Below are 24,346 nucleotides of genomic sequence, written 5' to 3'. Positions count from 1 at the left end.
CGCAAAGATCCCGATCTAAATCAAATGATTCGCGATACGCGCTCTGAAGTTCAGATTTGAATCAAATGATTCACGAACGTGAAGTTCCGATCTAAATCAAATGATTTGCGAACACAAATATCCCGATCTAAATCAAATAATTTGCGACACGTGCTCTGAAGTTCCAATTTGAATCAAATGATTCGTGAACACGAAGTTCCGATCTAAATCAAATGATCTGAGAACGCAAAGATCCTGATCTAAATCAAATGATTCGCGATACGTGCTCTGAAGTTCGGATTTGAATCAAATGATTTGCAAATGCAAAGTTCCGATCTAAATCAAATGATTTGCGAACGCAAAGATCTCGATCTAAATCAAATGATTCGCGCCACACGCTCTGAAGTTACAATTTGAATCAAATGATTCGCGAATGCGAAGTTCCGATCTAAATCAAATGATTCTCGATACGTGATTTCATGTCCTGATCTGAATCAAATGATTTGTGATACGTGATTTGAAGTCCCGATCTAAATTTATTGATTCGCGATACTTTTGGAGCGCTTCGAAACATGAATCATTTTGCAATGCAGTGATTTAACTGATTCAGAGTTTCCAAAAGTTCCGTTTCACCCATCACAATATGTGCTTTGTAAAACTATTACAAATGATGTCGAAATTAAAAAACGAATGGCTCTTTTTATGTTTTTTTGCTAGTGAATCGCTTGAACTGAATGATCAAAGTCACGAGTTTGAATCAGTCGGAACGCTTCCAGCGTAAATGACTCAATAAATTGATTTGGTTTCTCTGTTCTTCCACTTTTTGCATCTTAGCCATGTTTACACGGCACTGTCAGTATCACTACTGGCATAGCTTCCTAGTTTTATGACATTAACTGAAATAATAGAAATTGAGAAGTTGTATTACTGCACAGGCAGAAATGGTAAGCAAATAGTCTCATATATAAAATAAAGTCTTGTGGATGTCAATACAGATAATAAGTCTTGTGGCTATATTTAGTGTTTTTCCTCGCTCCATAGAACTTCCATTTTAATGATGTGTTCCATTAAGTTTAGGTTGACATCCTCTGATCATGCATTATTCTGTTGTCTGCTCAGAATATGATGTGTAAAAAAACACAATGACAATTTAATGACAAAAAGCATTTATTTTGCAACTTACAGTTATTTAAATTCTAAATTACCACGTTAGCTTCTGAGTTGAAGTGGCTGTTGTTTTATTTACAGTTGTAGAATATACGAGTTGAATTGAACACAGCATAAGAGCATTACTATAAACGCAATTACTGCTTGTGTTTACAGATGACAAATCAAAATTCATCTGTAGTGATTAGTTACTTAATATAGAACTGAATTTGTACTGAACCAAGCACTTTCCACAACTAAAAGGGTTAGATTACAAAAGTGATCATGTCCCTCGTGTTCACTTTGGATCATGTCCCATAATAATTGAGTTCTCATTGTTTTGGCACACACTGTGCCGTTAAAGGGAACGAGATCTCAGTTACACAATTTATTTGCTGCTGGTGATATGATAGTTAGAGCTCTTCCATGCTACAAAACATGAAATATTGAGATTATTTTTTTACGAGTGTTGTATTTTAAAGAAATAATTCTCTCGTGTCACTATTTGCTCTCCGTTATTGTGTTTGGTGTTCTTTCATTCGTAGAAGAATTGTGCTGGTAGCTCTCTCTCGTGCAATTACAATGAATGCGAACTAGAGCTTTCATGCTTCAGAAGCAGCATAAAAGTAGTCGCAGGGCTCACGCTCTGCTTCCACAGAGGAAAGATAGTCATATACAGGTTTAGAATGAGTAACCGAGTGTGATTTCTCATTTTTGTGTGAATTATCCCTTACTGAACAACCTATTATCGCCTACAAAGTTTTAAGCAAATTCACAGTATCTCTCTTAAAAGTCAGATCGACTATTCTGGTGCTGCTGTCAGTGTTATTTTCACAGGGCCAGAACTCTCTAGGTGACAGACTGTCTGTTCTGCACCTTCTAAAACTCACTCATCTGGAATTTGTCCTTCTCTTCCCATCACATCACTTCCTGTCGTTCTCCACAGCTCTCCCTAGTTTCTGATACACAAAGCCAAATCAGAATAGAAAGGGCAAGAATGTCCTGCAGGAAATGTCTGATAGGAACTAAAACAAGTGCGTGAGATGTGCTCTCAGAAGACTACAGGGTCAAATATGTGTCCTGCGCTGTGGATTTATGGAGACCTGAGTGTTGGGTCATTCTGTAAAACATAAAGTGCCTTTTGATTCATTAACATGTAAATAATTATTTTTATTACACTCGGTTCTTAAAAGAACCATTTTTAAAAATAAAGAACCCTTTCACAAAATGGAAACACATGGAATATTAGATCTTAAAAATAAACATTCTTCATGATGCCATAGAAGAACCTTTTTTGTCTAAATGGTTCCATAAAGAACCTTTAACATCTGAAGATCCTTTCTGTTTCACAAAAGGTTCTTTGTGGCAAAAGAAGGTTCTTCAGATTATAAAAGGGTAAGAAAGAGATGGTTCTTTAAAGAACCTTTAACTGAATGGTTCTTTGTGGAACCAAAAATGATTCTTCTATGGCACCACTTGAAGAACCTTTTAAAGCACCTTTAGTTTTAAGAGTATACCAGTAAAGAACCTTTATTTTTTAAGTGTATTTTATTGCTTATGTTTTTGTTTATCAGGCCTCATTACCTTTTTTGTGTAGTACACAAGTGATTAATGAAAAGTGAATATTTGTATGAATATCAGCCAGTGGCATAACTACCAGCAGTGCAGACGGAGAAAAAAAAAATATTTGAAATTCATATTTTAATGTGACTCAAGATGGCACGACATAATTACACTTTTTATACACTTTATTTGTCTAAAATGTTATTTACAAATTATTTAATGTTATAAAATAACATTTCATTTAATATAATTAAAATGTTTTTACTCATTTTTACTTAAATATGTATTGGTCTAAAAAGACACTTTTTACTGATTGGTGAAGTTTATTTTTGTAATTCAGTCATACAATTCATATTTCATAACTGGTGTTATAATTGCCACTATTATTATTATTATTATTATTATTATTATTATTATTATTATTATTATTATTATTATTATTATTATTATTATTTTAAATTAATATTTTGATGTAACTCAAGATGTCACAACAAAATTTATTAACACTTTGTTTAAAATGTTATTTACAAATTATTTAATATTATTACATATTTAAATTTAATTGATGTATAATATACATATATTTAAAAAATATTACTTATTATACTTTATTGAATAAAAATGATTTATTTAATATGATTTAAATGTTTTTACAAATTTTTAGTAAAATATCTATTGGTCAAAATTTTTTATTGCACTTTATATACACTGTATTTGTCTTAAATGGTATTTACAAATTATTTAATATTATAAAATATTTTTATTTAATTGATGTATAATATAAATTATACATTATTTTTAAAAATTAAATAAAAACGATTTATTTAATATAATTGTAAAAAAAAACGTTTTTACTTATTTTTACTAAAATTTTTACTTTTTACTGTATCTCAAGATGGCCCAACACAATTTATTAACACTTTATTTGCCTAAAATATTTTAATGATTTAATATTATTACAAAATGAATTTAATTTATGTATAATATAAATATATTTAAAAAATATTATTTTATTTTATTTAAATAGTACAATTTAAAAAATGTATAAAGTAATTTAATATAATTAAAAAATGTTTTTACTAATTTTTACTAAATACTATATTGTTCTAAAAAGACATTTTACATTTTTTTTTTTGTAGTTTTCGTAATCCAATCATACAATTCATATTTCATAACTGTTACAATTGCCACCCTCACCCTGAAATATTATATGGTAGCTGCCAGAAATATTTGTAATTAAAATAACTAATGTATAACATAATGTGTAATGCATAATATCAGTGTATAATATAAATATATTAAATATGCAATGAAGTTAAACATTTATAAAATGATGCTTTATTAAAAATGAATAAAGTTTTCATTTAAAAAAAACATTTGAATTAAAGTATTTCAAAATAAATAGACTTTAAAAGATGGAAAAAAATGAAAAAGGTGTCTGTTTGATAGAATGACTGATTTGATTGTACCTGTGTGGGTTTGTTGATTCAGGATAAGATGGGCTTCTGTCTGGTTCTGAATCTATCACCAGGTGTTTGTTTTGCTAAAATTGTATTTCCTTTATCGGATATGAAAACAAACGCTGATGTAGATCCGTTGAACGCTGGCATGTTCTGTAAATATAAGCGTTAGGTAATTTGTTGGCTGGCATTATGGTATTATTTCAATTAAGCATGTGGTGTGTTAAAAATAGCTATCAGCTCTTAAGATTTCTGTCTACATCAGAATGCAGTGTTGTATGCAAGACCACTGCCATTTTATAAGCTCTGACAGTAGGGCAGCTTGCGTAATATCTGCTATCCTGTAGCTCTATACCGTGGGCTGGCGGCCTGGGCACATACATTGGATCTCGGAAAGTGCTTTCTGTTGTAGTTTCCTCCGAACGAGAGGTTTGCATCTGATGCCCTGGAGGTTTGCTGACGGGAGGGCGACTGACAGCTTCTCTTCAGCGCCTGGAGCCCGACTCAGCAGCTCAGCACCTCCTCGGTGTTCACACGGAGGATTCTCTAGTCACTGGGAATTGGTGAGACATTCTCGTGTTTTCTTTGAGCAGTGGTGTCCTACAGCACAAAAAAGACACGATTCATAGCTGTTGAAGGAGATGTGGACTACCTAAACATTGTACTTAGTCGTTTATAGGACAAAAAAGTATGAAGGTCTCACTATAATATTAAGCAGCACAACTGTTTTCAACACTGCTGATAATAAGAAATGTTCATCGAGCAGCAAAAAGACTGAAAATTCAGCACTTAAATGACAATTTAAATTTTAAAATATATGAAAATAGAAAAATTTTTTTTTTTTAATTGTTATAATATTTCATAATTTACTTTTTACTGTATTTTTGATCAAACAAGTGCAGCTTTGGTGAGCATTTATAGCACATTATATAACTCTTTTATTGATAAATGTATTTTTTCACGGTTACAAAACCAGTCAAAAGTTTTTGAACAGTAATATTTTTAATGTTTTTTTGTTTTTTTTTAATTAGTCTCTTCTGCTCACCAAGCCTGTATTTATTTGATCCAAAGTACAGCAAAAAACAGTAAAAATCTGAAATATTTTTACTATTTAAAGTAACTGTTTTCAATTTGGATAAGTTGGAAATGTAATTTATTCCTGTGATCAAAGCTAAGTTTTAGTGTTTTCAAAAAGAAATAAAAAATTAAAAAAATTAAATATATATATATATATATATATATATATATATATATATATATATATATATATATATATATATATATATTATCAGTATTTTAAACTGTTGTATTATATTTTTCAGGATTTTTGGATGAATAAAAAGATCCAAAGATCAGCTTTTATCTTTTGTAACATTGTACAAGAAATTATAGAAATTAATACTTTGATTTAGCAAGGATGCTTTAAAGTGTTCAAAAGGTGATGAAGACATTTATAATGTTAAAAAAGATTGCTATTTCAGATAAATGCTGTTCTTCTGAACTTTCTATTCATCAAAGAAACCTGAAAAAATCTACTCGGCTGTTTTCCACATAATAATAATAATAATAATAATATTAATAATGTTTTTTTGAGCAGCAAATCAGAATATTAGAATGATTTCTGGAGGATAATGTGATACTGAAGACTGGAGTAATGATGCTAAAAATGCAGCTTTTACATTTTAAAATATATTCAAATAGAAAACAGTTATTTGAAATAGTAAAAATATTTCAGAATTGTACCGTTTTTGCTGTACTTTGGATCAAAAAAATGCAGGCTTGGTAAGCAGAAGAAACGTCTTAAAAAAACATTAAAAATCTTATAGTGTATAGTACTATCTTTCAGCTGTTTTGTAATAGTGCATATTATTATTAATATTATTTTAAGGAAATATTTTTTAGCAATTAATAATTACTTTTTTATTAAAATATAAGTCTAAACCTAGATATTTTAAATAATTTAATTGAAATATTTTTAATTCAGTCATGCAATTCAATATTTCATAACTAGTGTTACAGTTCCCCACTCAGCTGAGCTAAATTGTGCTAGCTGCCAGACACAGTTTGTCATTTATATTGCTGTTTAACAACCTACAGATGAAATTTTTTTTTTTTTAATTTTGCACAGGCAAACGCTGCTCTCTGTCTAGTTTCGGGTTCAATCCCCCTGGAGCAATCTGTGTTTTGCTGAAGGGCAAAATATGGATGCTTTTCTTCTTGCTGGGATCAACCCATTAACCTATTGGTTACCTAAGCTTTTACCCATTACACTCACTCATCAGGTAGGCAGTATTTAACGAAAAAAAGGCAGAGCCTGTCAAACAAAAAGACAAATTAAGGCCCTCTTTAACGTTTCCCGTTGAAAACATGAGGAAACAGTTTAGCGTAAACATCCTGACACAAGAGTTTCACAGCCGAGCATCTGTTGCCTCAGAGTGTTAATGAAATTATCAGGCAGTGTTAATCAGCCCTGACTGATCGCATTGGTCGAGTGAATCCAACAAAACTAATGAATGGCCCAAAGGATTGGAACATCTTGACCAGAGCCCTGAAAGGAGAATATACTGTATTAGTGTGTGTTTCGTGTTCAATTGCACTGGATTCATTTTAGCAGTCACTTTGACATGCAAAAAACTCTTTAAGGAGAAGTTCACTTTCAAAACAAAAATTTACAGATAATTTACTCACCCCCTTGTCATACGAGATGTTCATGTCTTTCTTTCTTCAGTCGATAAGAAATTGTTTTTTGAGGTAAACATTTCAGGATTTCTCTCCATATAGTGGACTTCAATGGTGCCTGCGAGAACTTCCAAAATGCAGTTTAAATGCAGCTTCAAAGGGCTCTAAACGATCCCAACTGAAGAAGAAGGTCTAGTGAAACGATTGGTCATTTTCTAAACAAATTCTATCATTTTTAACCTCAAATGCTCATCTTGTCTAGCTCTGGGTGAACTCTGTGTATTCCAGTTCATGACAGTTAGGGTATGTCGAAAAATCTTCTCCAACTTCTAAATTATCTTACATCGCTGTTTTACCTTTTTTTGTGAAGGGTGTTTGAGCTTCTTTGCATGTTCACTTTGTAAACACTGGGTTGGTACTTCTGTGATGTAGGATGATTTTGAAGTTGGAGAAGAAAATCAGATGGGAGTTTTTTGACCTACCCTAACTGTCTTGAACAGGAATACACAGAGTTCACGCAGAGCCTTGTTCCTCATTCGGGATCGTTTAAAGCCCTTTGAAGCTGCATTTAAACTACATTTTGGAAGTTCAAACTTGCTGGCACCATTGAAGTCCACTATATGGAGAGAAATCCTCAAATGTTTTTCTCAAAAAACATAATTTCTTATCGATGGAAGAAAGAAAGAAAGACATGAACATCTTGGATTTGTTTCTTACAAACTTTCTTACAAACTTTGAAGCTTTTCGCTTCACAAGATGTTAATTGATGGACTGGAGTGGTGTGGATTATTGTTTTTATCAGATGTTTGGACTCTCATTCTGGTGACACCCATTCACTGCAATGGATCCATTCATGAGCAAGTGATGTGATGCCAAAAATTTTCCAAACCTGCTCTGATGAAGAAACAAATGAATGAGGGTGAGTACATTTTCAGCAAATTTTCATTTTTTGATGAACTATTTCACAAGCACATTGAGCCATGGTGCTCTAATGGGAAATGTGAGTTTGAGTCTGGCTTTTGTTGTGTCTTGGTTTGTTTCCCCTGATTTCATGATCACCACCGTTAAAAGAAAAGGCAATAAACTCACATTTACTGTAATGGAATTATATGCAAGACCTTCAAGACTGGAGACTAAGGCATCTAACTGTTTACTGTTGCCAACAGCCGCCTTTTAAAGAGATTAAAAAGCAGGATATTGTTGAGGAATAAATCGCAGCCCCTCATAATAGCTCCTAACGTGGCTACAGCTCTAATGATGCATGCGAATGAGCGATTCAGGACGTCAGCGCTGAACTTTGAAGACGCTCCATGATGAATCTGAGCCTCTGAATATGACGGTGTCACTTCAGCCAGATGGAATGGTTGGTGCAAAGCATGCACCATCTGTCAGGCGCATGACACCTCAATTTCCGCGGAGCGTTTTACATGCTTAATATTTCAGCTACCCTTTGCTTCAAAGTGGCGGATGACAGGTCGCATGTTTTGAAACGTCCCAACCTGTTTCTCTGATTTGAGGGCTGCACGCAAGCGACTGCCTTCACCTGAGCCCAGGCGCGTTTAGCGCATCGAGACGAGGTGAGAAATGCAGTCAAAGCATTGCCGTCAGCTCCCCCGTCTCCACGGTGACATTTGAGAGCGGGTGTTTGCCTTAACGTTTTAGCTCGATGTTTTACACACCTTCAGCTGTCGGGTTTGTTCATCCTGTGCTTACGAGTGCTGTCAGCCGCTAATGCAGACGGACAGTCCCAGCAGGTGGAGGAAGCCGATTCGGTGCTGAAACTTCATTTTACAGCTATTATGAAAATGACTTTTTCGGGGCATGAAGACAGCTTTAGAAAAGCGCCTCTGAATTAATGTAATTTCAGACGTTTAGATCTGAATCGTTTCTGAATGTGATAAGGTCTCACGCCTGCTGCTTTTGTAGATGGGAATTAATGTCTTAGAAAATGTGGCTGACAAGCTTTAATGCTCTTAAAATGTGCTGTGGTGGTACTGTGGTACTTCTGATATATACCAGGGTGCTTTTTAATTATTAAAGGATTAGTTCACTTTCAGAACAAAAATGTACAGATATTGTACTCACCCCTAGGGCTGTTCGATTCTGAACTTTTTGGAATCGATTCCAATTCTTGGTTCTGGAATCGATTGGATTCAATTCCAAGAATCGATTTCTCACTGTTGCTTTTCAATTCTGTTTCCATTCTTGTTTTTTTTAGATTGGAGGAAGCAAATTTTGTAATGACTGCAGGATATAAAATTCATTGAAAGTAGCCTTGTAAAAATGAAATTTTTTCTGTAGTGCTGACTGATTTTAAATTGTACTTTTTGCCTGCATTGCCCATAAAATTAGTTATAACCCACAGCTCAGCAGTGGAGGCTTATTGCATGAATAAAACAAGACATGAAGTGTCTAAAATACATGTGCACTGTTCAGCTGAATGATGTTTACTTTAACAGTATTCTTTGCACAAAATTAGCAAACACTGAAACAAACTAAACAGAATTTTAACAACATATAAGAGCTTGTGGCTCTCGGCCACTGATATGTGCTTCCTGCGCCTTCAGATTTATTATTGGCTGATAGAAAGGTTAAAAATAGCATTTATTTAAGATTTAATATTAAGATAAATAAGATCAAGACCCTCGATCAAATCATGATCTGTTCTGTCGTGCAGCGCTCAAAATTGTGGACAAGCACAAGCCAGTTCCACCGTAAAATAACTTCTGAATTGTTTTTTGAACTGGTTCATTAAAACGATCTATCCGATCGAAACTTTTCGTGGAAACAAATCAAACTTCTAATAACTATTAGCGAGCAAGAGGCAAATTAATGGGTGCTTCTCAAATGGAAGGCTGCATCCTCAAACTCAGACAAGCTTAGTAATGACTCGTTTTCATTCAGTTTATTTTCTTGAATCCATGTTCAGCGACATTTGATGACTAGCAGGCGAGATATACCCTAAATAAATAGCCTTCATAGGAAGCAGTCTTCCGTTTTGTTGAACTGAAAACGGCTCTGAATGAAGAGTCGATTTCCCTTGATGGGATCGATTCCAAACTTTTCTTTCTTCAGTCATAAAAAAATAGTTTTTTGAGGAAAACATTTCAGGGTTTCTCTCCATATAATGGATATGTATGGTGCCCTCAAGTTTTAACTTCCAAAATGCAGTTTAAATGCAGCTTCAAAGGGCTCTAAACGATCCCAGCCGAAGAAAAAGGGTCTTATCTAGCGATACGATCGGTTATTTTTTTAAAAATTGATATACTTTTTAACCCAAATACTCGCCTTGTCTCGTCTCTGTGATGTGCATGCGTAGTCTGTGTAATCCGGGTCAAGACAGTTAGGGTATGTTGAAAAACTCTTCAAAAAATCTTCAAAATCGTCCTTCATCGCTGCAGAAGTACTGACCCAGTGTTTACAAAGTGAGCATACAAAGATGATCAAACGCCCTTCACAAAGAAAGGTAAAACAGGGTTGTAGGACAATTTTGAAGTTGAAGACCAGGTTTTACCATGATATAGTGATGGTATCAGGTAAAAAATACTATGGTATTTACATTGTACTGCAAGCTATTTCATGGTACTGTCCAAAATGGCACTGCATTTGCAAAAAAGTGCCATAGTATATTTAAAGAGTACCTTGGTATTTTTTGAAAGTTATGGTGTTTCAAAGTACCGTAGTATTAACATCAGATATCCCATAACTTTCTGTAAGTTAACACCAAAAAAATCATGGTATTACCATGTTACCATATTAAAAACATTATATTACCATGGTCAGTATTCATAAAATCATGGTATTCACAATGTTACTATATCAAAAACATGGTATAATTATGGTAATTATCCATAAAACTTTTTACCATATTTAATATGTCGTGGTACCATGATATAGTGATGGTCACAGGTAAAAATACTATGGTATTCACACTGTACTGCAAGCTATTTCATGGTACTGTGCAAAAATGGTACCACACTTCCAAAAAAGTACCATAGTATACTGCCATGGTATTTTTTAAAGGTACAATGGTATTCTTGGAAATTATGGTAAGTATCTCAGAGTACCATAGTATTAGATGTCCCACAGTACTTATTGAAAGTTATCAACAAAAGTAGTATAATATTCATAATAGTAAATATTCATAAAACCTTGGTATTTACCATGCTACCATATAAAAACATTGTATTACCGTGGTAAATATCCATAAAGCCATGGTATCAGGTAAAAATACCATGGTATTTACATTGTACTGCAACCTATTTCATGGTACGACCATGTCCAAAAATAGTATTAGCTGGTACCATAGTATACTTCCATGGTATTTTTGACATCGTACCATTGTATTCTTGGAAGTTACGGTGTTTCAGAGTACCACAGTATTATCAGATGTGCCATGGTACCACCAGAGTACTTATTGTAAGTTATAACCAAAAAAAATCATGGTATTAGCATGTTACCATATCAAAAACATGTATTACCGTGGTAAATATTCAATTACCATAGCAAAAACATGGTGTAACTGTGGTAAATATCTATAAAACCATGGTTTTACCATTTTCTTTATAAATGTGATGGTACCATGGTAGTGATGGTATCAGGTAAAAATAACATGGTACTTCAACAAGGTACTTCTGTGAATCATAGTACTGGTACCACATTTACTAAACTACATTTACAAAAAAATAAAATTTAGACTTGTAAGATGTTACCATGCCATGGTATTTTAGAAATGTACAAGAGTATTCTTGGAAGTTACGATAAATGTTTCATAGTACCAGTATTGCCATCTTTACCATTGCTATACAGTCACTGGTACCATTACAGTACGTTTTGTAAAGCCATAATAAATAAAAATTGTGATATTACCATGGTGCATATAAAAAAAATCATGTTATTACAATAGCAAAGAATGGCATGGTAAATATTCATAAACCATATTTTTCCTTAAAATTTGCCACAAAAGTGGTATAGTGATGGTTCCAGGTGAAAATACTATGAATGTACAATGAATGTATCCTTAGAATAACATGGTTTTATCAATTAAAAATGTATGATTGTTAACACCATGTAAATAATATGGTATACATCAATTTACCATGTTTTTACCATCTGATTCCATTATAATGTATTGCTTAGGTACTTTCTTCAGAACAAATGGTAATATAGTAATAGTCTTTAGTGCTTCTGTTTTTTAGTGATCACATTCATGTACCAAGGTATACCCAATATTACAAAGTACTTAAAAGAACACCATGGTATTAGCATGATAAAAAGCATGGCAAGCACCACGGTGCTTTATTGTTAGCGTGTGATGTAAGGTGTCCCGAGGGCTGTGTTAAAATGGGTGGCCGGGTGTTTTCTGCCTGTTCAGTCTCGGCTGCGTTCGGATCCAGGCCTTTTGAGCGTGTGAATGAGCGATCGGTTGGAGGGTTCTTGGCAGGGCTGCACACTTTAGTGCCTCTCTGTGGGCAACAGTCATTGAAACACCACTCACACTCCAGACTGCCTCCCGTTCATGCATGGAGCACAAGATGGAGGAGTCAAGGCATGGAGAAGAGGGGGAAGAAAGAAAAACACAAATTTCCATACCCTCGCATCCATCAAACTTTGTCACGCTTATGAAACCTCTTCACTGTCACAAGATCTGCGTGCTGATGACAAGCGCTTTGATTTTTTTAGACATGCAGCGGGTTTCCTCTGGGTAGCGTAAAGCATAAATAAATCAACAAATAAATGTTTTAAAGGACAACCGCATTAATTGTAAATGGAGAGGGCTTTTAAGATGGGTTGTCATGGTGATAGGAATATCAACACAGGAAATCTTTGGGAAAACTAGAGTTCTGTTCAATTCTGTTTTATTAGTAGAGCACCTTTTCTATTCAAATTGGTCCAAAGCAGCTTGACAAAGAAAAGGACGCGGTGAATAAGCCAAATGTGACATTGCCATGGAAGAACTCCCAAAGATCTTCAGGTTAGATGGGGGAGAAGTCTCAAAGGCCATTATCTGTGGGTCGGTTTTGATGTTGCATACTAATTACATTTATGGAAATTAGTAGTATGCATACTATTGTAACGTACATAATGTGAATTTCTGTATGGAACATGCATGGATGACATAATACAGTTGCCCAAGTCTTATAGAGCACATGACATGAAATAATTGATTTTTTCCAATTTGATTTTCCAATTTATTTTTATATTTTATATCGTATTAATCCAGTTTTATTCATTTTGAACAGAAGTATTGTGCATTATTATAATTTAAAATAACTCTTTTCTGTTAATTTTCTGTAAATAAATAAAACAAAGCTGAATTTTCAGCATCATTACTCCAGTCTTCAGTGTCACATGATCCGTCAAGAAATTCTAATATGCTGATTTGCTGCTCAAGAAACAGTTCTTATTATAAATGTTGAAAACGGTTGTGCTGCTTTGTATTTTTGTGGAAACCTTGATACATAATTCAGGATTCTTTGATGAATAGAGCAGAATTGTTATTGAAACATTTTAAGTCTTTACTGTCACTTTTGATCAACTTAATATGGAAGACCGTTTCCGCCACTGAATAAAAAATAAAGGTAATTGCAACTTTTTAAGAATTGCAAGTTTATATCTCATAATTCTGACCTTTTTTTTTATTGTGAGATATAAACTTGCAATTTTAAGAAATAAACTCTCAATTCTGAGAAATTAAGTCAGAATTGTGATTTAAAAACTCGCAATTCTGAGAACATATCAGTCTTTTTTTTTCCCCTCAAAATTAGGTCTTCATAACTTGCAATTGTGAGTTTATATCTCATAATTCTGAGGAAAAAAATGTCAGAATTGCGGGTACAAACTGGCATTTGCGAGAAAAAAAGTCAGAATTGCGAGATGCAAACTTGCATTTCTGAGGAAAAAAATCTGAATTGCAAGTTTATATCTCACAATTCAGACCTTTTTTCACAATTCTGAAATGTTCTTTCAGAATTGTGAGATATAAACTTGCAATTCTGAGAAATTAAGTCAGAATTTTGATTAAAAACTCGCAATTTTGAGAACATATCAGTATTTCCCCCTCAAAATTAGGATTTTATAACTCGCAATTGTGAGAGAAAAAAAGTCAGAATTGCGGGTACAAACTGGCATTTGCTAGAAAAAAGTCAGAATTGCGAGATGCAAACTTGCATTTCTGAGGAAAAAAATCTGAATTGCAAGTTTATATCTCACAATTCAGACCTTTTTTCACAATTCTGAAATGTTCTTTCAGAATTATGAGATATAAACTTGCAATTCTGAGAAATTAAGTCAGAATTTTGATTAAAAACTCGCAATTTTGAGAACATATCAGTATTTCCCCCTCAAAATTAGGATTTTATAACTTGCAATTGTGAGAGAAAAAAAGTCAGAATTGTGGGTACAAACTGGCATTTGCTAGAAAAAAGTCAGAATTGCGAGATACAAACTTGCATTTCTGAGAAAAAAAAAAATCAGAATTGCATGTATATATCTCACAATTCTGACTTTATAACTAATCTTGTCACTTTCGATCAGCTTAATATAAAAGACTGTTTCTGCCACTGAATAAAAAAAAAAAAGGTAATTGCGACTTTTTAAGAATTGCAAGTGAATCTCACAATTCTTTTTTTTTTTTTTTTTAGAATTGTGAAATATAAACTTGTAAAAACTTGCGAAAAAAATTTTGAGAAATGAAGTTAGAATTGTGATTAAAAACTCACAATTCTGACCTTTTTTCTTTTTTTTTCTCAGGATTGCAAGTTTCCGCCATTTAATAAAAAATTTAAAAAAGGTAATTGCCTTTTTTTCAGTTTTGGAAACGGGCTTTCATAACTTACTGAGTCCTTGCTAATCAAAATTATTAATTTCTTAAATCTTACTGACCCCAGATGTTTGAGCATAAGTTTACTATATACTAAAGAAATAGTAGTGTGATAGTCCGCTATTCTGAACATAGACAGAAGTTTGTGAGGAATCTGTGTGTTTTTGTGGACTGATACCCAGGGAGACATTGTTCTATCGTTCTTCTTGATCTTTTTGATCCCTGCGTACACTTTGTGAGTTAAATGAAGGCAGGAGAGGGAGAACGGAGAGGATGCGTCCCTTTGATGTATTGTCACCCTTTGTTCTCCAGAGAAGTGGTTAATCACACTCTCGTTGAATCATAGAAAACACTATTTGTTTCACCTCACCTTTGAGGAACACGCCGTTCTAAAGTAACATAAATTAAAACCAAAGCAAAGGTCAGAATGTTCAGGGAGGAGCGCTGAGATTAAAGGCAAAGGATAGAGGGAGACACATGTGTGAGAGAGAAGCAGGACAGCTGCCTGTGCAGACGACGCACACCTGTGCAGCTGCTCAGAGACGCCTGAATGACGAGCGGGCAGAAGATGCCATCTGCCTCGCTGTGCCAGTCGCCATCCTGGAGGGAATCCAATAGATTCAGGCCCCTAGAACATCCAATAATGGATGAGATCCCCATAAAGAGACCGCACCGTAGAGACGATGAGCCGGTTTGCTGTTCTGATGTTGTTTAATAGAATTTTACCCAATTTTAAAGGTGACATTGAATGCTATATAAATTTGCATATAAATGTCTTAGCAGTGTGAACACAACCACCCTACAATAATAAAAATCCATTTACACCTTTTTTTTAATCCCCATAAAACCTAAAACAGGGCTATTCAATTGGCGGCCCGCGGGCCCAATCCGGCCCGCCAATCATCTTCGTCCGGCCCGAGGGAGAAGTACGCGCAAGTGGCTTGAATTGTTTTGGCACTATAGTTTGTCCACTAGGCGGCAACGCTGGCCCGGGCCAGCAAAAAAGAAAAGCAAGAGCGCCAAGAACAACCACAATCTACCGGAGACCGCAACATCAATAGCCGGCAGATTTAACAAGCACTTGTTGGGCTCCAGACTGCGACCATATGGATATGGACACATTTTTCTGCCGGTGTGACTAAATTTTGTAAACGGTCGCACTGGCGCGACCACTGCGTTGTTCAACTCATAAGCGCTGCTATTTCTGTTTCATATGAGAAACATAAAACAGCAAACGAAACGAAAGAGAAACCAAAGCGCGCCACGTTTGAGCGCGCTACGTTTGAGCTGCGCACCGCGGACCGTTTATCAGCTGGTACCGCAATGCAAACACGCTTGTCCGAGCTCAGAACAGCCGGGAACCAAAGTTGATTTCGCAACACTGTAACTGCACAGTGCTGCGAGATCCAGTGAGAAGTGTTTGAATTCGTGCAGAATGAATTAAGGTTGCTGCAAGATCTATTGAGAATCAATCAAATTCTGTTATAAACAGCGCTGAGGTATGTCAGAAAACCAGAAGTAACGCCAACTTAAGCATAGTCGAATGTTATTACAGTATTCACTTAAGGGTTTGTACAACCTTTTGAAAGAGAAATTCAGGCACTTTTCAATGACTTTCAAGCATTTTGCACAACCATTTCCAGCACGTTAAAGCTCTTATGATCCAATGTTATTTGGATGGCCAAATAACTGAATGTTATTTTGATGGCCAAAATATACTTTGTGGTAAACAAACACTAATGTAAAAAAAATAAAATACATCAAATCACAATTATAACCAGTATATTGCAATGATAATCTGTGTAGTTTACGCATAAACAATTTATAGTTCATGTGAAGATATTTAAAAAAAAAAAAAAAAATCATCTAAATTAAAAGTTGTTATATATTTCAGAGCTTTCAATTATACTGTAATGTTGAATGGACATAATTAATATGTAAAACTGAGAGATAATTCATTTAATAAAGACACCAGTACCAGTATTGATATCAATACTTCATAAATAATAGGCTTCTTGGTAAAAAAAAAAAAAAAAAAGCCATTAAACACATATTTAAAATATACTTTATGTTTTCTCTACCTTAATTTGGAGGTCCAGTATGAAATTCTGACTATATGCGATTAATCATGATTAATTACAGAAAAATGCGTGATTTTTTTTTAATTGATTGACAGACAGCACTAACGTTAACCTTTTATAGATGTTGGTGTTGTAATATTAGTTACAACAATACAACCCCCAGAAAGAGATCGGGACGGCCCCCACCCCCTTGGCCCCCTTCAAATTTTCAGCTCGATAATCCGGCCCTCAAATGAATCTAATTGAATAGCCCTGACCTAAAAGGTCTCGAATATCAAGCCGTTTTGATTTTCTGAGCTTTATGATGTCATACTGCTCAGGCCCCGCCCACAACCACTGACGGACTGTCCCGTATTTGCATATTTCCGCTGTCAGCCAGTTGTACGCTGTCCGCTATTTTACAAAATCTCATAAGCATTGCAGTTTTGTTTTCGAAGGTAATGCACCACAGAATACACAAAAACAGAAGAGGGGGTGGAGTGAGCAGTAGCTCATTATCATTTAAAGACACATGCACTGAAACGGCTCGCTGTGAACAGAGCTGTTTTTCACAAGCTAAAAGGGTGTTATTTTACACGACCATTGAGGATCATAAAGACCCTAAAGAATCATAGCCACTTGTGGAAAATGGGCATCCGATGTCTCCTTTAAAAACTCTTTCCTCTCCTAATTTAATATGCTGAAACAATAACTACATCTGTAGAAAAACTATAAATGTTTTGAACATTTCTTTTGAACAGTCAATACAGAATTTGTTAATATGTAACCCTGGACCACAAAACCAGTCATAAGGGTGAATAAATAAGCTTTCCATTGATGTATGGTTTGTTAGGATAGGACAATATTTGGCTGAGATTCAACTATTTAATAAATCTGGAATCTGAGGGTGCATAAAAATCTAAATATTGAGAAAATCGCCTTTAAAGTTGTTCATATAAAGTTCTTCGCAATGCATATTACTAATCAACAATTAAGTTTTGATATGTTTACGGTAGGAAATTTACAAAATATTTTCATGAAACATGATCTTTACTTAAATTACTTATTAATGTTTTTTGGCATAAAAGAAAAAAATATCATTTTAACCCATACAAAAGAGGTACAAATATACCCATGCTTCGTATGACTGTTTTTTGTGGTCCAGGATCACATATTACCATGGTACATTGGGCTGTATTTGTACACTTTTTTTTTTTTTGTAAGCCATTTAATATTGTAGTAAATCGCAAAACTTACCTGACGTGAATTGACACAAACACAAACAACTTCTTAATCAATTTAAAGACTAAATTAAAAATGATTTACATTTACATATACATGTACATTTATTTGAGCCTATTAACTTTTTAAATACAGTTTAGACTTGCCTTCTGGTCCCATTCTAGTATGAAACCAGGTTGTGCGTCATTCAGAATTGAAGTGAATTCCAATTTAATACCTGAAATTAAACTGTATTTGATTTTAAAGGTAGCAATAAAAATTTTAATTGTAACTTAGAAAGTAGAATTCAATTAAACCTTCCAACTCTATGCCAATTCTATTTAATTAATATGCCATTTCAGAAATACATCACAAGAGTAAAATTGCTCATTGCCAGCTTATGAATGCTTACTTATAGTTGCTTTGCATATTATAAAGTTCAAAAGTTTACATACACAATTCTGTTACCAAAATAACAAGGATCATACAAAATGCATATTATTTTTTTATTTAGTACGGACCTGAATAAGATATTTCACATAAAAGACATTTACATTTAGTCCACAAGAGAAAATAATAGTTGAAATTATAAAAATGACCCTGTTGAAAAGTTTACATCTGCTTGTTTCTTAATACTACGTTGTTACCTGAATGATCCACAGCTGTTTTTTGTTTTTGTTTTGTTTTTTGGTTTAGTGATAGTGGTTCACGAGTCTCTGTTTGTCCTGAACAGTTAAACCGCCCACTGTGTTTCAGAAAAATCCTTCAGGTCCCACAAATTATTTGTTTTTGTTTTTTCAGCATTTTTGTGTATTTGAACCTTTTCCAACAATGACTGTATGATTTTGAGATCCATCTTTTCACACTGAGGACAACTCAGTGTAACTATTACAGAAGGTTCAAACGCTCACTGATGCTCCAAAAGGAAACATGAAGCATTAAGAGCTGGAGGGTGTAAACAAAATGTGTTGAACAAAATGAGAATGTGTACTTTTTTCTTATTTTGCCTGTGATCCCTCTTTTTTAGGTAAAATAATTAACATTTTGCAGATTCTACAAGGTATATAAACTTTTGACTTAAACTGTATTTGAATAGAAAAACATGTTTACATTAAAATGACGCACTTTACCTTTAAGTAACTGAAAATAGGCTTATTAAAATGTCCAGATTTTGATGCTAAATCCTTCACCCATCTTATTACAGACGCAGATTGATTTGTGCTGAAAAGCTTTACATGCCGGGTGAACGTGCCATCTGTACTGGATCAGGATCGACAGCTCTTATTTTCCACATCGACGGACGGCTGAGTCAATCTAGAGCTCTGCAGTCACCAACAATTTGATCGTACAGTCACCAGGCGTTTGTCCAAGACTCTTGATGTAATTTGTACATGTTTACAGACTCGCAGCAGATGATAAGGATGTTCGCGTGCTAGTTCATTGGTTTAATATTGTATCCGTGGTGCATTGGGCAGCGCTTTCGACAGAGATGATGTGTCATGTGGCTCATTCAAACTCAATCGATGGCTGCTCCAGTTTAGTGTTGGATCTAGAGGGCTCGACTGACCCGATGGGGGCATGTAGCAACTGTCCCGAGACATCGACCCAGTGTTTGTGCTGCTCTCATTAGCTTCCACTGGAAAAAAAAAATCATTATTTCTGGTTCCTGCTCTTCTTTGTCTCTATCTCTCTAGTGTGACTTTCCAGTAATAGCCGCCATAACTGGCATTGAGCTCAGGGCCGAGCGCCACCGCTAATGAGGCAGGTGTTCAAATTAGTGAGCCGGGCCAGTGGTCCCATGGGAAAATGGCTGCCGTCATGTAGATGTGGAGAATGAGAATTCAGATTAATTAATGCTGGAATGTGAGCTTGAGTCAATAGTTCACATATAATTAATATGCAGCCCTTCTAAGGTTTTGTTTGGAAAAATATTGTGTTGAAGTGGTTGCCAAGGGACACTATCCCAAGGTGTGCTGATTGGTTTTAGCAAGATGCTGTGTGGTTGCTATGGTGTTCAGGGTGTCATTTGCTAGGCCATTTCCAAGACTTTCGCTGTGTCAATACTTCCCTACTATATAGTATGCGAAAAACTGTACACCAAAAGAGTAGTTCCTCCAAATTAGTATTCAAAAAACCAAAAAGTAATACTTCTGCGAATTCGATTGATGATTTACTATCCCATGTGGCCACAGAAGAGGATTTATAAATGGCAATGAACAGAGCTCAGTGCTTACCATTTGTAGTTTTAATGATTACAGATCATACAATGAAAACTGTAGTTAGCAACGTAATCTAGGTTATTTATTTTAGGTAATGTATTCTGAATACTTTTTAGATTACTTTTAGATTACCTTTTTATCTAACTTGTTTTAAACGTACAATTAAATGTACCATATTGATATAGAAAGCAAAGACAATTTTTTTAAGGAATAAATACTTTTATTAAGCAAGGACACATTAGAAAAGTGTCAAAAGTAGCGTTAAATCAGTGTTATTTTAGTATAATTGAGACACCATAGTTTCATTTTTGTTTTATTTATTTTATTTTATTTATGTATATAGTATTTATTTTTTCAGTTTTATCTATTTTATTAAAATCCTTTATATTCATCGATCCTGGAAAAAATTGTATCATGGTTTTCACTAGTGTTTCTAAAGTGTTTAATTGTTCCCCTTAAATATCTAAATTTAATATAATAAATATTTTTATTTTAAATTATTTATTTGTAATTAAATAATATAGGTATCGTATTTAGTAAAACATATTCTATTTCTATTTTAAATAAATGCTGTTCTTTTAAACTTTATATTCATGTTTTACACTAGTGCTTTTAATGGCACAAACTTTATATATTTACATATTCAGATCTATAATACTTTTTTAAAATAACAAAATTATAAGTAAAAATATATCATTCTAATTAAATATATGTGAAGTATTTGTGTAGTTTTTCCTAAGTATTATATATTAAGTATTATTATATTATAAATTATTTATGCCAAGTTTTGTCATGAAACTCTAGATGGTGCAGGCTGATGGGTCCTTAAAGTACTGTCTTTTTGTTTTCGCAAGTGACAATGGTGTACCAGTTCTAACACCATGGGAAAAATTTGAGCAAAGCATGCTAAATGTTCTGTCGGTGGCTACACAGATGAGCACTGAACACTATTTAGAGTCCCAACCTCAGGAGACAAGTGAGCAGTTGATTTATTGATTTATTTACTTTATATTACACTGCTGCCACACAGATCTAACATAAACATGCAATTTCTTTCCAAGCTGTTTACCTTCATAGACATAACCGACCGTTTGTGTTTTTAACATAAACTTGGGTGTATTTGATAGTCTAAGTGCAATAAGACATGAAAGAGAAGTACTTGACTTAGTTCTTGCACGACGTGTGACAGCTGCTTTCTGTGTGTGTGCTTCGGATGTGTGCGCTCAGAAAAACGTACATCAGAAGTTTAAACTAATATGATTTAAAACGCATGATTGCAGTGTAATAGACATGATAATCAAAACCAAACAGATGTTTTTTTATCTTTTTATCTGAGCTGTAAAGGCATAGTCCTATTCTGATAAAGGGGGCGGGGAGCAGCAGCTCATTTGCATTTAAAGAGCCATGCACGAAAACAGCATGTTTCTGCTTCCACTCAAAATAGGCATTTTTAAAATGATATAATAAATGATCTGTGGACTATTTTGAGCTGAAACTTCACAGACACATTCTGGGACAACTGAAACTTATATTACATATTGTGCAAGGGACATAATAGGTATCTTTAAAGTAAACTGATGATATTCACAGCATTAAACTACTTGGCACACTACTTCCTCTGAAACCCTCCATCTCTATGTAGATTGTATTAGATTACGTAGATTGAGGTTCAAAAAACTTTATAAAATTATTTTCCACATATTGTACATTATTGTTGCTTCTCTCTACCCTGCCTTTCTGAAACGCTTCGATTTTTACAAAACTCGTTGATGGAAACCGAGATGTTCTCTGATTGGCCAGCTATCTGGTGCGTTGTGATTGGCCGAATATCTCAAGCATGTGACGGAAATGTTACGCCCCATACCATACTGTTTTTTTGGCGCAACAAGACTGAAACAATAAAACCCATTATAAACGAGGTATTTGTTGCATCCAGTGGGGACATAACTACTGATTATAATACTGTCTTTTTACGCATTGCGTTGCGCCGTGTAAACATAACACCATGTCTGCATTTGCGATCGTAGAACGAGAAACAACAAGCACTATGCATTTGAATAGTCAGTACTGGATTCTTTAAATATGAAAACATACTTACAGGCCGTCAGTCAGAAGCGCAGACTGTCTTTGCAACATTGGAACTGCCCCACTTTATAGCCTTAACCCTTTGTGTATAGCTGGCATTGTAAGCTGCTCTCCCAGGTTCAGGAAACGGTCATCCGTGAAATGTGCATCACCCGCTCGAATGTTTGCGTTGTACTGTTCCGTAACAGTGTTGTAAATATAATTAAACCACTGATTTCTAGTTGTGTCTTCATTAGGAAGTACTTTCACTTTCGTTTTTTGCAATGAAACACACTGCGTCTTCACAACATTGTGGCAGCAAAATAATACAGCCAGTTTTACAACCGAAAATCGATGGTACGGCATCAGTAGCTGCAGTCATCGTATCAGTATTTTATTTTCTGAGTTGCGTTACGGTAAAAATAGCAACAGGTAGCGGCAGTAGCTCACAGAGTGCAACCATTTTATGTCATCAAAATAATGGTTCAAAATTTGGGATTTTTCTTAAATAATGTAAATCGTTCATGGGTTTCTACTACATATTTCAGTAATAGACATCTTTTTGATTATATTAAGACTTATTACCCGCAGCTCCCTTTAAAAACCACCATTATATAACATGCATTATTGTAGTCTATGTAACTACTAAGTGCTTTTAAAAGCTTAAGAAAGAACTTATGCACTGCTTCTGAACAACTATTTTTAGCAATTCAGTAATTTGTCTAATAACACGACAAGTCTTTTGGCTCCTAAATGTTTCATTTCAGGAGCCAAAAGCTCCCTAGTAATTTTTTTTGTCTGGGGCGCTATTATAATTTCAAAAACCAATATATTTTGCCACCTTAGTAGCGTTTCTTTAGAAACGACGACAGTCTTTAAAATAGGTCTGCAGCAGATATTAATGGTGAGTGCTGATAGGAGGGCAGGGATCTTTACTGTACTGCAGACCTCCCACAATGCTCAGCATGGCTCTGAGAGCAACCGTTTGAGCTGTAAGATGATTGTGATCACTGGTGCTGTTTACATCAAACACTTGTGTTTCTTTGCCCTGGGGTTCAATCTCACAGACGACTATTTAGCTTATTTCCCACCAGTATATGTGATGTTTTGTAGGCATTATAAGCGACGTGGCCTTCACAAGCGGTGCTTTTCCACAGCGACTGAATATGATGGGATGGGAATGCGCCCCCAGGAATTTACGGTTACATTTATTGTCTGTTTGTCAGCTGTAGAGCACGTCGGGAATGTCACCGGCGGTGGAAAAGAGGAAGGGCATAAAAGCAGACAAATGTGGGGATTGAAAAGTCAAGGTTAGTTATATGTTTCCTTATTCAGCCATGCGTTCAATCCTTGACAAGCGTGCAATTCTTTCCCGCATCCATACAGCCAATGGCGGTGGCCTTTATCTGCTCTGCCCAGAAACACACAGTCTTGCTTACTCTCTCTCTTTCCCTCTCATATTCTCTTTCTCCCTCGCCCATCCTCACCTACCGTCCTCTTTATCTCACGCAATCCCTGCTTTCACAAGCACTCTGTTACTCTTTTTCTCTATGGTGGGATCATTGACACCTTTAATGAGTCAGCACGCAGTCATAGCACTAAACGGTGATAATGGGATGCCGTGTAGACGGGGGAGATGTGGAAGTGTGTGGGAAGCTCTGTGAGAGAGCGTGTTTATCGGTTCGGTCAAACCGAATCATTTGGAGCTTATTTTGATGCCCTTTCTTGTACTATGACCGCCCACTTTCTTGGGGTCCGGAAGTATTTTTTCCGTATTTGTTTTCTCCATAGGGATTTCAAATAAAAACTCGGAAACCGCAAAGAAAATCAACCTGCTCCTGATGAATCACAGCAGTATAAACTTTGGCTTGAAACATAAACCGTATTGCATAATTTATTTTCTGTAATTCACCTCATATACATTGCTTTGAAAAGATTTTATTTAAATACGCTTGTTTATTGATAAGTTTGATTGATGGTGGTTAGTTAAAGATGTTATGATAAAGGTTTTTCCCAATTTTTATTCTTATATATATATATATATATATATATATATATATATATATATATATATAGTATTTTTATTTACTCATTTATTTATTTATTTATTTTTATTTTTTTAATATGCTCACC

General features: G+C 34.6%; 1 protein-coding gene across 3 annotated transcripts in view; it reads left to right on the top strand.

Annotated features, from left to right (window-relative positions):
* sez6l (seizure related 6 homolog (mouse)-like) overlaps positions 1-24,346 on the top strand; it is a 74,505-nt gene that overhangs the window by 4,238 nt on the left and 45,921 nt on the right. For 2 of the 3 annotated variants that reach the window (XM_073829359.1, XM_073829360.1), the window contains exon 2: positions 23,440-23,523. The exons of the other annotated variant lie outside the window; for it this stretch is intronic. In XM_073829359.1, coding sequence (XP_073685460.1) covers positions 23,440-23,523 — 84 coding nt within the window. The remainder of the gene's footprint in view (positions 1-23,439; positions 23,524-24,346) is intronic. 3 annotated transcript variants of the gene reach the window in all.

Source organism: Garra rufa, chromosome 23, assembly GCF_049309525.1.
Source record: "Garra rufa chromosome 23, GarRuf1.0, whole genome shotgun sequence".
Classification (NCBI taxonomy): domain Eukaryota; kingdom Metazoa; phylum Chordata; class Actinopteri; order Cypriniformes; family Cyprinidae; genus Garra; species Garra rufa.
Note: the sequence above shows the minus strand (reverse complement) of the source record. Positions and strands in the feature narration are given on the sequence as shown.